General features: G+C 45.5%; 1 protein-coding gene across 1 annotated transcript in view; it reads left to right on the top strand.

Moving 5' to 3' along the window:
• LOC130312915 (vomeronasal type-2 receptor 26-like) overlaps positions 1 to 994 on the top strand; it is a 49,018-nt gene extending 48,024 nt beyond the window's left edge. The window contains exon 9 of the mRNA XM_056552616.1: positions 87 to 994. Within this exon, the coding sequence (XP_056408591.1) occupies positions 87 to 994 (908 nt within the window). The remainder of the gene's footprint in view (positions 1 to 86) is intronic.
• The last annotated feature ends 16,276 nt before the right edge of the window (positions 995 to 17,270 follow it).

Here is a 17,270-nt window from a genome sequence, read left to right as displayed (position 1 = left end):
GATCTGTGGGGGTTCCAGGTGCAAGAGAAGCCATCAGTAGCACGGCCCTGGAAAATACTTTAATAAGTTATGAAATCTTCCTACAGATTCAGAAAACTGCATGAAATGCCCAAGTGATGAATGGCCAAATGAAAAGAGAGACCGATGCCTGCCCAAAGTCATGGATTTCATCTCTTACCAAAATGACACAATGGCTTCTGTATTCTCCTGTGTCTCCATCTTTGGATGTCTTGTGACTGGCTCCCTATTTGGAATATTTATCTCCTACCGGGACACTCCTATTGTTAGAGCTAATAACCGGAACCTGAGTTATCTCCTCCTGGTCTCCCTCCTCCTCACCTTCCTCTCTGTCTTCTTGTTTCTTGGTCGTCCCAGTGATGTCACTTGTAGATTACGTGAAACCAGTTTTGGAATCTTCTTCTCAGTAGCCATCTCTTCACTTCTCGCCAAGACTGTTATGGTTTGTGTTGCTTTTAAGTCCACCAAGCCTGGAAGCCCCTGGAGAATATGGCTGAGTGTGAGGTTGCCCTATACCATAGTGTTGTTGTGTTCATCCTTCCAAGTTGTACTCTGTGTTATCTGGTTGTCTATCTCTCCCCCATTCCAGGACCTGGACACTCAGTCTTATCTTGGGAAGATCGTCATTCAGTGTAATACAGGTTCAGATATCTGGTTCTACTCTGTGTTGGGTTATCTGGGGTTCCTGGCAGCGGTGAGCTTTGTTCTGGCTTTCATGGTGAGGACATTACCGGACACTTTCAATGAGGCCAAGTACATCACCTTCAGCATGCTGCTGTTCTGCAGTGTCTGGATCGCTATGATCTCAGCTTATCTGAGCACCACAGGGAAATCCATGGTGGCTGTGGAGATCTTTGCAGTGATGGTGTCCAGTGCTGGACTTTTAGGGTGTGTATTTTTCCCAAAATGTTTTATAATTTTATTTAAATCTCAAATGAATAGAAAAACTGACCTGCTGGGGAAAAGGAAGGAATGACTGCAACATATTCAAATAATAAAAAAAAAAATTTTTTTAAATCATAACCCTTTCAATTTTGCACCTAAAAATCCATATGAGGGCTTATTTTTTTGCGCCACCAATTCTACTTTGTAATGTCATCAGTCATTTTACCCAAAAACGGAAACGGAAAAAAAAATCATTGTGCGACAAAATTGAAGAAAAAGCACCATTTTGTAAATTAAATAAAAATGACTCTTTATCTTTATTCTGTAGGTCCATACTATTAAAATGATACCCTACTTATATAGGTTTGATTTTGTCGTACCTTTAAAAAAAATCATAACTACATGCACAAAAATTAATACATTTAAAATTGTCCTCTTCTGACTTTTTTATTTTTCCGCGTATGGGGTGGTCGTGTCTGGTATTGTGCCAAGGGACTGGCGCAAGGCTAATGTGGTACCAATCTTCAAGAAGGGCTCTAGGTCTTCGCCAGGCAATTATAGACCGGTAAGTCTAATGTGCATTGTGGGTAAATTGTTTGAAGGACTTATAAGGGATTACATACAGGAATACATAGGGGATAATAGTATTATAAGTGATAGCCAGCATGGGTTTACTAAGGATAGAAGTTGTCAAACCAATCTAATTTGCTTTTATGAAGAGGTGAGTAGAAGCCTTGACAGAGGAATGGCTGTGGATATAGTGTTTCTGGATTTTGCAAAAGCATTTGATACTGTCCCTCACAGACGTCTGACAGGTAAGTTAAGGTCTTTGGGCTTGGAAACTTTAGTTTGTAACTGGATTGAACACTGGCTCATGGATCGTACCCAGATAATGGTGGTCAATGATTCGTACTCTGATTGGTCCCCGGTAATTAGTGGTGTACCCCAAGGTTCAGTACTGGGCCCGCTGCTGTTTAATTTATTTATCAATGATATAGAGGATGGTATTAACAGCTCTGTTTCTATCTTTGCAGATGACACCAAGCTTTGTAGCACGGTACAGTCTATAGAGGATGTGCATAAGTTACAAGATGACTTGGATAGACTAAGTGTCTGGGCATCCACTTGGCAAATGAGGTTCAATGTGGATAAATGTAAAGTTATGCATCTGGGTACTAATAACCTGCAGCATCGTATGTCTTAGGAGGGATTAAACTGGCAGAGTCACTGGTAGAGAAGGATCTGGGTGTACTTGTAGATCACAGACTACAGAATAGCATGCAATGTCAGGCTGCTGCTTCCAAAGCCGGCAGGATATTGTCGTGTATCAAAAGAGGCATGGACTCAAGGGACAGGGACATAATACTCCCCCTTTATAAAGCATTGGTACGGCCTCACCTGGAATATGCTGTTCAGTTTTGGTCGCCTGTTCATAAAAGGGACACTGCGGAGTTGGAAAGGGTGCAGAGACGCGCGACTAAACTAATATGGGGCATGGAACATCTTAGCTATGAGGAGCGATTAAAGGAGTTACAATTGTTTAGTCTTGAGAAGAGACGTTTAAGGGGGGATATGATAAACGTATATAAGTATATAAATGGCTCATACAAAAAATATGGAGAAAAACTGTTCCAGGTTAAACCCCCCCAAAGGACGAGGGGGCACTCCCTCCGTCTGGAGAGGAAAAGGTTTAGTCTAAAGGGGCGACACGCCTTCTTTACCGTGAGGACTGTGAATTTATGGAACGGTCTACCTCAGGAACTGGTCATAGCAGGAACAATTAACAGCTTTAAAACAGGGTTAGATACATTCCTGGAACAAAATAACATTAATGCTTATGCAGAATTATAAAACTATATTGCTTTCCCTTATCCCCTTACACCCTTCCCTTCAATTCCCTGGTTGGACTTGATGGACGTATGTCTTTTTTCAATCATACTATGTAACTATGTAACTATGTATGAGGGCTAATTTTTGCATTGTGATCTGAATTTTTAATCGGTACCATTTTTGTTTTGATGGAACTTTTTGATCGCTTTTTATTCCTATTTTTATGGTATGAAAAGTGACCAAACATACGCTATTTTGGACTTTTGGAATTTTTTTGCGCGTATGCCATTGACTGTGCGGTTTAATTTACGATATATATTTATAGTTCGGACATTTACACACATGGCGATACCATATATGTTTATTTTTATTATGGTTATATATTTTTTATATGGAATTTGGGAAAAGGGGGGATTTAACCTTTTATAAGGAAGGGGTTAATGTGTGTGTTTTTAAACTATTTTTAAACTTTTTTTTTACCCTTTTAGTCCCCATGGGGGACTTTTAGGAGCAACCACACGACAGGACCACCAAGGATGGGAAACAGGCGCCTTTAGACGCTGCTGTCATCTTCAGCCATTAACGCCGCCCCCCCCCCCCCAGCAACAGGCATCAGCTGGGGGCCGGCCGGTATGACGCGGGCTCGAGTCGGGAGCCCGCGTCATATACCCGTTAACGGCCCTTGGACAAGCAGAGATGTCCATGGTTGTTATCGGGTTAGCCCTGAAGACTAATCACATAGAAACCTTTCTAATATTAAATTGAATGTTTCTTTACCAGTTTGTATAAATTTGAAATATGTATAAATTAATAAAAGCATAGTAAAAATATGATTCCATTTCTTTCAATGATTGCTGCATTAATTATGACATTAAATAATTCAGAATAATTTCTATAAAAATGAGAAATCTTTGTGTAGTATTAGTAGATTTACCTCTTTCTATGTGAAAATATATTTTATGAAAAACATAATGGTCTCCAGATATTCACTTTTTTCCTGCATTTGCGCATATTCACATATGTGAATATTCGCATATTCCTTCTTTTTACTTGTGGGCCATGATGCAAATACACTTGTCAGAGGTTATCAACAACATCTATAGCAACCAATAGTAAAGTTGACCACCCCCTCACTGTTTTCTTTCTCAAATACGCGGATATACAAATTTAAATTTCGCTAATTTAACGAATATGCGAAATTCGCGAATATAGGATGAATAACCGTCTATATATTTATGAAATATTGCAAATTCGAATATGGCCAATGCCGCTCATCACTATTCCTGACACGGACAGAGGTGTCAGCAGAGAGCACTGTGTTCAAACTGGGAAGAAACATAGCAACATAGAATGTGTCGGCAGATAAGAACCATTTGGCCCATCTAGTCTGCCCAATATTCTAAATACTATCAATAGTCCCTGGCCCTATCTTATATTAACCTCTTTAGGACATAGGACGTTCTCTAACGTCCCCGCTACCTGAGAACGTCCTGTTGTATTTCCGGTCTCTGCCGCTCACCGGGCAGAGATCGGAACCAGAGGCCTGCTAAAATCCTTCAGCAGGCATCCAGGGCAAACGCCGAGGAGGGCCATGCAGGCCCCCCATGTCGGCGATCAGCCCAAATCGCCCCTGCAATCGCCCCTGCGATCTGCGGCGATACCGGGCTGATCGGGTCTCTGGGACCCGATCGCCCGGTAATTTTGCATGATCCCGGTTGTCACAGACAGCCAGGACCATGCTGGAGTATAGGAGTGAGGTGGCAAGCCTGCCACCTCCTCCGATCCCCTGCGATCCGTCGGTTAGCTAACCGACCAATTGCAGGGGGGGGGGGGGGTTCTTCCTCCCACCCTGCCCGGTCCCTGGAAGTCCAGAGAGGACGGGAGGAAGACCGGAGGATGCAGCGGGGGACAGGGGAGAGCTGGGGCCCGGCCCTGGTACTTACCTCGTCCCTGAAAACCCGGATCCCGACGATGAAGACGGCGGAGACAGGTGAGTTCCTCCTCAGCCGCGGTCGGGCCCTTTACAGCAATGCACGTCGCCGCAAAGCAACATGCATTGCTGTAATGGGACACTGTAAACTACAACTCCCAGCATGCCCAGCCAGCCCTTGGCGTCTGGGCATGCTGGGAGTTGCAGTTTTGCAACATCTGGAGGTCCACGGTTTGGAGACCACTGTGCCCTTCCAGATGTTGCAAAACTACACATCCTCAGCATGCCCTTACTGTCCAGGCATGCTGGGAGTTGTAGTTCTGTAACATCTGGCCCTTCAGATGTTGCAGAACTACAACTCCCAGCATGCCTGTCAGTTTTGGCATACTGGGAGTTGTAGTTTTGCAACATCTGGAAGGGCACAGATTGGGAACCAATGTATTAGTGGTCTGCAAACTGTAGTCCTCCAGATGTTGCAAAACTACAACTCCAAGCATGCTGGGAGTTGTAGTTCGGCAACATCTGGCTCTAAAGATGTTGCCGAACTGCTACTTCCAGCATGCCTGAGAATGTTTGGGAGTAGTGGTTTTGCAACAACTGGAGGCACAATGGTTGGGAAACATTGTCTGTTTCCTAACTCAGTGTTTCCCAACCCGTGTGCCTCCAGCTGTTGCAAAACTATAACTACCAGCATGCACTGATAGACTGTGCATGCTGGGAGTTGTAGTTTTGCAACAGCTGGAGGTTCCCCCCCCCCCCCCTGTGAATGTACAGGGTACATTCACATGGGCAGGGGGCTTACAGTGAGTATGAGGCTGGAAGTTTGCGATGCAGCAAATTTTGCGCGGCAGCTCAAACTCGCAGCGGGAAACTCGCTGTCATCCCCCGCTCGTGTGACTGTACCCTAAAAACACTACACTACACTAACACAAAATAAAATAAAAAGTAAAAAACACTACATATACACATACCCCTACACAGCCCCCCTCTCCTCCCCAATAAAAATGAAAAACATCTGGTACGCCACTGTTTCCAAAATGGAGCCTCCAGCTGTTGCAAAACAACAAGTCCCAGTATTGCCGGTCAGCCGTTGACTGTCCAAGCATGCTGGGAGTTTTGCAACAACTGGAGGCACCCTGTTTGGGAATCGCTGGCGTAGAATACCCCTATGTCCACCCCTATGCAAATCCCTAATTCAGGCCTCAAATGCACATGGCGCTCTCACTTTGGAGCCCTGTCGTATTTCAAGGCAACAGTTTAGGATCACATATGGGGTATCGCCGTACTCGGGAGAAATTGTGTTACAAATTATGGGGGTCTTTTTCTCCTTTAACCCCTTATGAAAAGGTGAAGTTGGGGTCTACAACAGCATGTTAGTGTAAAAAAATTAATTTTTTACGCTAACACGCTGGTGTTGCCCTATATTGTTCATTTTGACAAGAGGTAAAAGGGAAAAAAAAGCCCCCCCAAAATTTGTAATGCAATTTCTCCCGACTACAGAGACACCCCATATGTGGGCGCAAAGTGCTCTAGGGGCGCACAACAAGGCCCAGAAGGGAGAGTGCACCATGTACATTTGAGGTGATTTGCACAGGGGTGGCTGATTGTTACAGCTGTTTTGACAAACGCAAAAAAAAAAAAAAAAAAAACACATGTGACCCCATGTTGGAAACTACACCCCTCACGGAATGTAATGAGGGGTGCAGTGATAATTTACACCCCACTGGTGTCTGACAGATCTTTGGAACAGTGGGCTGTGCAAATTAAAAATGTTGTACAGCCCACTGTTCCAAAGATCTGACAGACACCATTGGGGGGGGGGTAAATGCTCACTGTACCCCTTGTTACGGTCCTCAAGGGGTCTAGTTCCAAAAATGGTATGCCATGGGGGGGTTATTTTGCTGTTCTGGCACCATAGGGGCTTCCTAAATGCAACATGCCCCCCGACCAAAATTTGCTCTCAAAAAGCCAACTATGACTTCTTCTCTTCTGAGCATTGTAGTTCGCCCGTAGTGCACTTCAGGTCAACTTATGGGGTACCTCCATACTCAGAAGAGATGGGGTTACAAATTTTGGGGGATATTTTCTGCTATTATCCCTTGCAAAAATGTGAAATTTGGGGGGAAACATCATTTTAGTGAAAAAAAAATGTTTTTTTTACATATGCAAAAGTCGTGAAACCCCTGTGGGGTATTAAGGTTCACTTCACCCCTTGTTACGTTCCCCAAGGGGTTTAGTTTCCAATATGGTATGCCATGTGGGGATTTTTTGCTGTTCTGGCACCATAGGGGCTTCCTAAATGCAACATGCCCCCTAAAAACCATTTCAGAAAAAAGTACTCTCCAAAATCCCCTTGTCGCTCCTTCGCTTCTGAGCCCTCTACTGTGCCCGCCGAACACTTTACATAGACATATGAGGTATGTGCTTACTCGAGAGAAATTGGGCTACAAATAAAAGTATAAATTTTCTCCTTCTACCCCTTGTAAAAATTAAAAAAATTGGGTCTACAAGAACATGCGAGTGTAAAAAATGAAGATTGTGAATTTTCTCCTTCACTTTGCTGCTATTCCTGTGAAACACCTATAGGGTTAAAACGCTGACTGAATATCATTTTGAATACTTTGGGGGGGTGCAGTTTTTATAATGGGGTCATTTGTGGGGTATTTCTAATATGAAGACCCTTCAAATCCTCTTCAAACCTGAACTGGTCCCTGAAAAATGGTGAGTTTGAAAATTTTGTGAAAAATTGGAAAATTGCTGCTGAACTTTGAAGCCCTCTGGTGTCTTCCAAAAGTAAAAACATGTCAATTTTATGATCCAAACATAAAGTAGACATATTGTATATGTGAATATTTTTTTTTTTATTTGGAATATCCATTTTCCTTACAAGCAGAGAGCTTCAAAGTTAGAAAAATGAAAAATTTTCAATTTTTTTCATCAAATTTTGGAATTTTTCACTAAGTAACAATGCAAGTATCGACAAAATTTTACCAATAACATAAAGTAGAATATGTCACGAAAAAACAATCTCGGAATCAGAATGATAAGTAAAAGCATCCCAGAGTTATTAATGTTTAAAGTGACAGTGGTCAGATGTTCAAAAAACGCTCTGGTCCTAAGGTGTAAAATGGCCTGGTCCTTAAGGGGTTAAGGATAGCCTTATGCCTATCCCTATCTTATATGAAGGATAACCTTATGCTTATCCCATGCATGTTCAAATTTTTATTGCAAATATCGCCTGTGTGTGTATGTATTTATGTATGTGTATATGTCATGTATCACCTGTGTGTGTGTATGTATGTGTATATATGTCATGTATCACCTGTGTGTTTATGTATGTGTATATATGTCATGTATCAGCTGTGTGTGTATGTATGTGTATATATGTCATGTATCACCTGTGTGTGTATGTATGTGTATATATGTCATGTATCACCTGTGTGTGTATGTATGTGTATATATGTCATGTATCACCTGTGTGTGTATGTATGTGTATATATGTCATGTATCACCTTTGTGTGTATGTATATATGTATGTGTATATATGTCATGTATCACCTGTGTGTGTATGTATGTGCATATATGTCATGTATCACCTGTGTGTGTATGTGTATATATGTCATATATCACCTGTGTGTGTATGTATGTGTATATATGTCATGTATCACCTGTGTGTATGTATGTATGTGTATATATGTCATGTATCACCTGTGTGTGTATGTATGTGTATACATGTCATGTATCACCTGTGTATGTATGTGTATGTATGTCATTTATCACCTGTGTGTGTATGTATGTGTATATATGTCATGTATCACCTCTGTGTGTGTGTATGTATGTGTATATATGTCATGTATCACCTGTGTGTGTATGTATGTATGTGTATATATGTCATGTATCACCTGTGTGTGTGTGTATGTATGTATTTATGTGTATACATGTCATGTATCACCTGTGTGTGTATGTATGTGTATAAATGTCATGTATCACCTGTGTGTGTATGTATGTGTATATATGTCATGTATCACCTGTGTGTGTATGTATGTGTATATATGTCATGTATCACCTGTGTGTGTATGTATGTGTATATATGTCATGTATCACCTGTGTGTATGTATGCATGTGTATATATGTCATGTATCACCTGTGTGTGTATGTATGTGTATACATGTCATGTATCACCTGTGTATGTATGTGTATATATGTCATGTATCACCTGTGTGTGTATGTATGTGTATATATGTCATGTATCACCTGTGTGTGTATGTATGTATGTGTATATATGTCATGTATCACCTGTGTGTGTGTGTATGTATGTATGTATGTGTATATATGTCATGTATCACCTGTGTGTGTATGTGTGTATGAATGTGTATATATGTCATGTATCACCTGTGTGTATGTATGTGTATATATGTCATATATCACATGTGTGTGTATGTATGTATGTGTATATATGTCATGTATCACCTGTGTATGTATGTGTATATATGTCATGTATCACCTGTGTGTGTATGTATGTGTATATATGTCATGTATCACCTGTGTGTGTATATATGTCATGTATCACCTGTGTGTGTATATATGTCATGTATCACCTGTGTGTATGTATGTATGTGTATATATGTCATGTATCACCTGTGTATGTGTATATATGTCATGTATCACCTGTGTGTGTATATATGTCATGTATCACCTGTGTGTGTATATATGTCATGTATCACCTGTGTGTGTATATATGTCATGTATCACCTGTGTGTGTATATATGTCATGTATCACCTGTGTGTGTATATATGTCATGTATCACCTGTGTGTGTGTATATATGTCATGTATCACCTGTATGTGTATATATATCATGTATCACCTGTGTATGTGTATATATATATATCATGTATCACTTGTGTGTGTGTGTCTGTTAGTGTTGAGATTGTACACATGTGAAGTTCATGTGTCTGTATCTGTGTAATGTGTATGTATTAGTGTATTCCCTGTGTGGGACACTATATGGGTGTATGGGGGCTCTCTTCAGGAGACTGGAGAAGCTAGGTGACACAGTGCAGGGCTCACAGTACTTCCCCAGCTTTATGTGTACTGCCTGTCACCCAGCTTTCCAAGATTTCTGAAGAGAATATCTGTCTGGTGAAGTAGCCGCATTGGAAAGAAAACATGTTTTTATGTAGTGAAGTACCAGATGTCACACTAGTACTCTTAGCATTTTCCTAGCTTTATATGACTCCTGAATGGCAGAATACTAGTGTGACATCTGTTACTTCATCTCTCCAATATGGCTGCTTCACCATACAGAGATTCCGTTCAGGAGACTGGAAAAGCTGGGTGACAGACAATCCATAAAGCTGGGGAAGTACTGTGAGCCTTGCACTCTGTACTGCCAGTCACCCAGCTTTCTGAACCCAGCTCCTGAAACCCCAAATGTGATTAGCTACTTGTCCTCCCTCTAGTTGTCACTGTGTATTATGGCGGCTGAGTTGTGTAAACAGCGGTCTCCTGCTTCTGGACATACAGTACGCAAATTGAGTACATAATGGGGGAGATTCATCAAAACCTGTGCAGAGGTAAAGTTGCCCATAGCAACTAATCAGATCGCTTCTTTCACTTTTCACAGGCTCTTTAAAAATGAAAGAAGTGATCTGATTGGTTGCTAGGGGCAGCTCAGCAACTTTTCCTCGGAACAGGTTTTGATAAATCTTCCCCATTGTACGTACAGGCTGTAGCATTTTCCGGCTCCTGTACGTACCGCACCGCTCCGGAGGCTGCTGACAGCCTGGCCTCAGCGCAGTGGATTTTTAGAAAATCTACGTGGGGGCAATTTTTACCTATGTGGTTGCATTATTTACTAACTAGTGCATTTTTAGCCTACTGGAGCATTACTTATATGAGGGGAATTATTACCTAACTGGGGGTATTATTAACTAACTGGGGGCATTATTACCTAATTGGGGACATTATTACTCAACTGGGGGCATTACCTACCTGGGGGACACTACCTCCCTGCATGACCTATATGGGGGAACTATCTACTGGGGTCACTGTATACTGGGGCACTACCTACCTGAGGGCACAACCTACCAGGGACCACTACCTACTAGGGCCACTATATACTGGGGGCACTTCTCAGCTGGGGGGGCACTGCCTACTGGAGGCATTACCTGCTACCTACCTACTAGGGGCACTATCTACTGGGGACATTACCTATCTATCTATCTACAGGGGTGTCACGATTCGGCTTCCAGGTAGTGGATCCTCTGTGTCAGCGAGGGATTGGCGTGGACCGTGCAAGTGGACCGGTTCTAAGAGGCTACTGGTGTTCACCAGAGCCCGCCGCAAAGCGGGATGATCTTGCTGCGGCAGTAGCAACCAGGTCGTATCCACTAGCAACGGCTCAACCTCTCTGACTGCTGAGAAGGCGTGGGACAGAAAGACTAGGCAGAGGCAAGGTCAGACGTAGCAGAAGGTCGGGGCAGGCGGCAAGGTTCGTAGTCAAGATGGATAGCAGAAGTTCAGGTAACACAGGCTTTGGACACACTAAACGCTTTCACTGGCACAAGGCAACAAGATCCGGCAAGGGAGTGCAGGGGAAGTGATCAGATATAGTCTGGGAGCAGGTGGGAGCCAATTAAGCTAATTGGGCCAGGCACCAATCATTGGTGCACTGGCCCTTTAAGTCTCAGAGAGCTGGCGCGCGCGCGCCCTAGAGAGCGGAGCCGCGCGCCAGCACATGACAGCAGGGGACCGGGACGGGTAAGTGACCTGGGATGCGATTCGCGAGCGGGCGCGTCCCGCTGTGCGAATCGCATCCCCGACGGCCATGACAGTGCAGCGCTCCCGGTCAGCGGGACTGACCGGGGCGCTGCGGGGAGAGAGACGCCGTGAGCGCTCCGGGGAGGAGCGGGGACCCGGAGCGCTAGGCGTAACAGTACCCCCCCCCTTAGGTCTCCCCTTTTCTTTGTCCGGTAACTGCCTCCCCTGGGATGAGGACACCGGGAAAGAATGGAGGGTTTCCTCAACGGCAGGCAGTACAGCAGGAGTGGGAATGGGGAGGGAGGGCAGAGGGCGAAGCCTGGCACGGGGCAGTGTGACACCAGGACGGGGGCCATGAGGAGGCACTGAGGCTTGCCTGACGGGACTGGGAGGGGGGGAGAGGCACTTCCTATGGCAGGCAGAGTCCCAGTTCTTGATCTCCCCGGTGGTCCAATCAAGGGTGGGAGAATGAAGCCGGAGCCATGGCAGACCGAGGAGGACCTCAGAGGTACAGTTGGGAAGGACGAATAACTCAATCCTTTCGTGGTGGGGTCCAATACACATCAGGAGGGGTTCTGTGCGGTAACGCACGGCGCAATCCAATCTGACTCCGTTGACCGCGGAAATGTAGAGCGGCTTGACGAGACGGGTCACCGGGATGCGGAATTTATTCACAAACGACTCCAAAATAAAAATCCCAGAGGCACCAGAGTCCAAGCAGGCCACGGCTGAGAGTGAGGAGTTGGCTGAAGGAGAAATCCGCACGGGCACCATGAGACGTGGAGAAGCAGACTTAGAACCAAGAGACGCCACACCCACGTGAGCTGGGTGCGTGCGTGCGTTTCCCAGACGTGGAGGACGGATAGGGCAATCCACCAAGAAATGCTCGGTACTGGCACAGTACAGACAGAGATTTTCTTCCCTACGGCGATTCCTCTCTTCCTGGGTCAGGCGAGACCGATCCACTTGCATGGCCTCCTCGGCGGGAGGCCCAGGCGTAGACTGCAAAGGATGCTGTGGGAGAGGTGCCCAGAGATCTAAGTCTTTTTCCTGGCGGAGCTCCTGATGTCTCTCAGAAAAACGCATGTCAATGCGGGTGGCCAAATGGATAAGTTCTTGCAGGTTGGCAGGAATCTCTCGTGCGGCCAGCACATCCTTGATGCGACTGGATAGGCCTTTTTTAAAGGTCGCGCAGAGAGCCTCATTATTCCATAATAATTCAGAAGCAAGAGTACGAAATTGGATGGCGTACTCGCCTACTGAAGAATTACCCTGGACCAGGTTCAGCAGGGCAGTCTCGGCAGAAGAAGCTCGGGCTGGTTCCTCGAAGACACTACGGACTTCAGCAAAGAAGGACTGGACTGTGGCTGTGGCAGGATCATTGCGGTCCCAGAGCGGTGTGGCCCAAGACAAGGCCTTTCCTGAAAGAAGGCTCACTACGAACGCCACCTTAGACCGTTCTGTAGGAAACAAGTCCGACAACATCTCCATATGCAGGGAACACTGAGACAAAAATCCACGGCAGAGTCTGGAGTCCCCATCAAATTTGTCCGGCAGGGACAAGCGGAGGCTAGGAGCGGCCACTCGCTGCGGAGGAGGTGCAGGAGCTGGCGGAGGAGATGGTTGCTGCTGTAGCAGAGGCAGAAGTTGCTGTAACGTGGCGGTCAACTGCAACAGCTGCTGTCCTTGTTGGGCAATTTGCTGCGATTGCTGAGCGACCACCGTGGTAAGGTCAGCGAGACTTGGCAGCGGTACCTCAGCAGGATCCATGGCCGGATCTACTGTCACGATTCGGCTTCCAGGTAGTGGATCCTCTGTGTCAGCGAGGGATTGGCGTGGACCGTGCTAGTGGACCGGTTCTAAGAGGCTACTGGTGTTCACCAGAGCCCGCCGCAAAGCGGGATGATCTTGCTGCGGCAGTAGCAACCAGGTCGTATCCACTAGCAACGGCTCAACCTCTCTGACTGCTGAGAAGGCGTGGGACAGAAGGACTAGGCAGAGGCAAGGTCAGACGTAGCAGAAGGTCGGGGCAGGCGGCAAGGTTCGTAGTCAAGATGGATAGCAGAAGTTCAGGTAACACAGGCTTTGGACACACTAAACGCTTTCACTGGCACAAGGCAACAAGATCCGGCAAGGGAGTGCAGGGGAAGTGATCAGATATAGTCTGGGAGCAGGTGGGAGCCAATTAAGCTAATTGGGCCAGGCAGCAATCATTGGTGCACTGGCCCTTTAAGTCTCAGAGAGCTGGCGCGCGCGCGCCCTAGAGAGCGGAGCCGCGCGCCAGCACATGACAGCAGGGGACCGGGACGGGTAAGTGACCTGGGATGCGATTCGCGAGCGGGCGCGTCCCGCTGTGCGAATCGCATCCCCGACGGCCATGACAGTGCAGCGCTCCCGGTCAGCGGGACTGACCGGGGCGCTGCGGGGAGAGAGACGCCGTGAGCGCTCCGGGGAGGAGCGGGGACCCGGAGCGCTAGGCTTAACAATGGGACACTACCTACTGGGGGTATTACCTGCCACCTACCAGGGGCATAACCTACTACCTACCTAATGGGGGCATTGACACTAGTAGGGGGTAGGGAAATTACCTACCCACCACCACCCATCCGCCTACCCTTTCCCCAACACACAAACTTAGTCACTAGGGCACTAAGGAGGAGCATTATTAGGGGCACTGAGAGTAGGGCATCGGGAGGGGGGGGGGGCGGTGATGATGGTCCCAGGCCTGAAGCTGTGTAAGGGGCCCCGAAATTTCTGGATGAAGGCCTGGGGAGACTCCTCTCCCCCCCCCCCCCCCCCCCATTCGGCCAGGGCCCGCCAAGTTTAGAAACTACTGCGTGTGCTGTAGCTGCCACCTGCCTGAGGTCCCGCCGCCGGCGCACATTCCTCTCTGTCTCTGGAGTTTCCCCCAAAGGTACCACTAGTCCACCAGGCATGAACTGACTTGCCATTCAGGGGCACAGAAAAGCTAGGTGACAATGTCTCACCTAGCTTTTCCATGCTCTTGAATGACATGTTTGCTTATAGTAGCTGAGCTATTATAAGCAGATATGCCATTCAGGAGCTTGAAAAATCTAGGTGAGACATTGTCACCTAGCTTTTCTGGGCTCCTGAATGGCATATCTGCTTATAATAGCTCAGCTATTATAGACAGATGGGCCTATAATATATAGTCAAAGCTGTCTATGCTATGATAAACAGATATGCCATTCAGGAGCCCAGAAAAGCTAGATGACAATTTCTCACCTAGCTTTATCATGCTCCTGAATGGCATATCTGCTTATCATAGCTCAGCTATTATAGACAGCTTTGACTATATGTTATAGGCAAATATGTCTATAATAGCTGAGCTTTGATAAGCAGATATACCATTCAGGAGCATGAAAAAGCGAGGTGAGAAATGGTCATCTAGCTTTTTTTGGCTCCTGAATGGCATATCTGTTTATCATAGCTCAGCTATTATAGACAGATTAGACTAAAAGTTATAGGTAAATCTATCGTGGCTACAGGGCTGCAACACTTCTCTGCGCCTTCTTTGACACATGCATCCCCTATGCGCTGTGATTGGGGATTGTGATGGATGAGCAGTCTGACAGGTTTGAACTCAGACTTGCCACTTGTGAACCACAATCCCTATTCATGGTGCATGCACAGGATGTCAATAAGTCGCTGGCAAGCAAGCCCTGTGTGTTAACCAAAGAAGCAGCTCATGTGAAGTCACATGGGATAGGTGTCTTAGTCTGGGGGGTTTAGCAGACCCTCAACCACACCTCTTTGACACTGGGTCCCCATAAAAGTGAGTTTCTTTTTTTCTAGCTAAAGAACAGATTCTATAAAGATATGCAAAGTTTCCATACACTAACATATATTCAGCTATCCTGGTAATTTAATGTGCATAAAACGTCACAAAATTGCTTCGTGTTGCGTTTTCATTTTATATACTTCAATAAAAAGGCCCATCACAATCTTTAGCACCAGGCCCATGATGCTCTTAATCCGGCCCTGGCTCAGCTCTGTTAAAAGCTGCGTCTACTACTCTTTTGGGGTAAGCTCTTTTAATTAATCTTTCTTTGAGTTCTTCTTGTTGTTTCTTTTTAACTTCAAAAATTTAGTACGGATTGCATTTTTACAGTGGATTGGAGCTAGAGTAATGAAGGAGGGTGTTTTTGAAGTGGGTTTGCGAAAATTAGCAGTAGAGAGACTGTTGTGAATTGCTGTGATTTTTATATCGAGGAACTTGAGCGAGTTTCTTCCGAATGTGTAAGTGAAAAACATGTTTTCATTGTTGCTGTCATTAAGGTACTTAACACATTTTTGGAAAATGTCCTCTGTCCTCCTTCCCAAATTATTAACATGTCATCAACGTAACGAAGGAATAATTTAATGTGTTTTATGAAGGGATTTGTGTTGGAATAGATCCACTTTCTTTCAAAAACTGTGAGAAACCGATTGGCATATGTGCAGGAGACTGGCGTGCCCATCGCAGTGCCAATCTCCCGCCGATACCATCTGTTCTCAAATCTGAAGGTGTTATGACTGAGGACGAACCTCAGGGCATCAGAAACAAAATTGTTGAAGAGAGGGGATTTTTCCGTGCTCTCTAGGACTTTGGCGACAGCCTGTACACTCACATCGTGGGGGATGTGGGTGTACAGGCTCTCCCCGTCCAAAGAGGCTAACTGATAAGTGTCCGGCCAATAAAAGCCATCTAGATGCTGTAACAAGTCCCCTGTATCTTTAACATATGTGGGGGTATGTGGTAGGATGGGATTAAGTAACCATTGAAGGTACTTGGATAAAGACTCAGTTGAAGAGCTGATCCCGGCGACTATGGGTCTGCCTGGGGGTCGGCTCTGCGACTTATGAATCTTTGGTAAGCAATACCAGGTAGGACATTTTTTGGGAATTCTGGAATGAGTTTCTAATCGACTTTTCGTGAGAGAAAACCTTTTTCAGTATAGGAGCGTAGGAGGGACCGCAACTGTCTGATAGTGTCCCAGGTAGGGTTCTTTTTTAGGGGAGAGTAAACATCTCTATTACTGGGCTGTCTTAGTGCCTCCTGCCTTTAGGTATCTAGGGACATAACAACCGTAGCTCCTCCCTTGTCTGCCTTACAGATGTTCAGGTCTTTTCTATTACCCAACCATTCAAGGGCTGATAGCTCTCCCTTAGACAAATTGTCCCCCTTCTTGGGGTAAATTAAGGATTTTACATCCTGTAATACTGCCCTCTCGAAGACCTCAAGAGGACTCCCCGGGAGGGCAGGAGGAACAAACCGAGAGGGATTCCCTCCTTTGAAGGTGGACAAAGATGTGATGTGGACAGTGCTACCATTCGAGATGGTACTTGTGAGTTCACATAAATCATGAAGGTCCTGTCGGTCAGTTTCATTAAGGTTCTCTACCAGGCTAAATCCCAATGGTCCTATCGTGGCAGGACAATGTCCCTCTAACATAGTAGATGACACATTAGTTTTTTAGATTTTTGAAATGCTTGTGGAGATTTAATTTTCTGATTCCTTTAAAGAGGTCAATCTGGAACTGTACAGGGTCAAAAGTCTCTGCAAGTCCCAGATTGAGACCCTTGGAAAGGAGGGAGATACAATCAAGGGACAGAGAGACATGAGAGATGTTAACTACATTGGTTTCTGTCACTAATCTCACTGGGTGACTGTTTTCCTTTTCCTGTGTGGACCTCTCCTGGGTATTTGTCCTCTTTCGCTTCCCTCTCCTCGTCCTCTTTCTAAAGGGACAAGTGAGTCACTGGGATTGGGGGGTTTATTATGCTTATACCCTGTGTCATCCATCTGGCTGGACTCGGAGTCGGTGGTCCAAAAGTCTGAGACT

The sequence above is a fragment of the Hyla sarda genome, chromosome 1 (genome assembly GCF_029499605.1).
Source record: "Hyla sarda isolate aHylSar1 chromosome 1, aHylSar1.hap1, whole genome shotgun sequence".
NCBI classification, from domain to species: domain Eukaryota; kingdom Metazoa; phylum Chordata; class Amphibia; order Anura; family Hylidae; genus Hyla; species Hyla sarda.
This window is presented reverse-complemented; position numbering and strand designations above follow the sequence as displayed.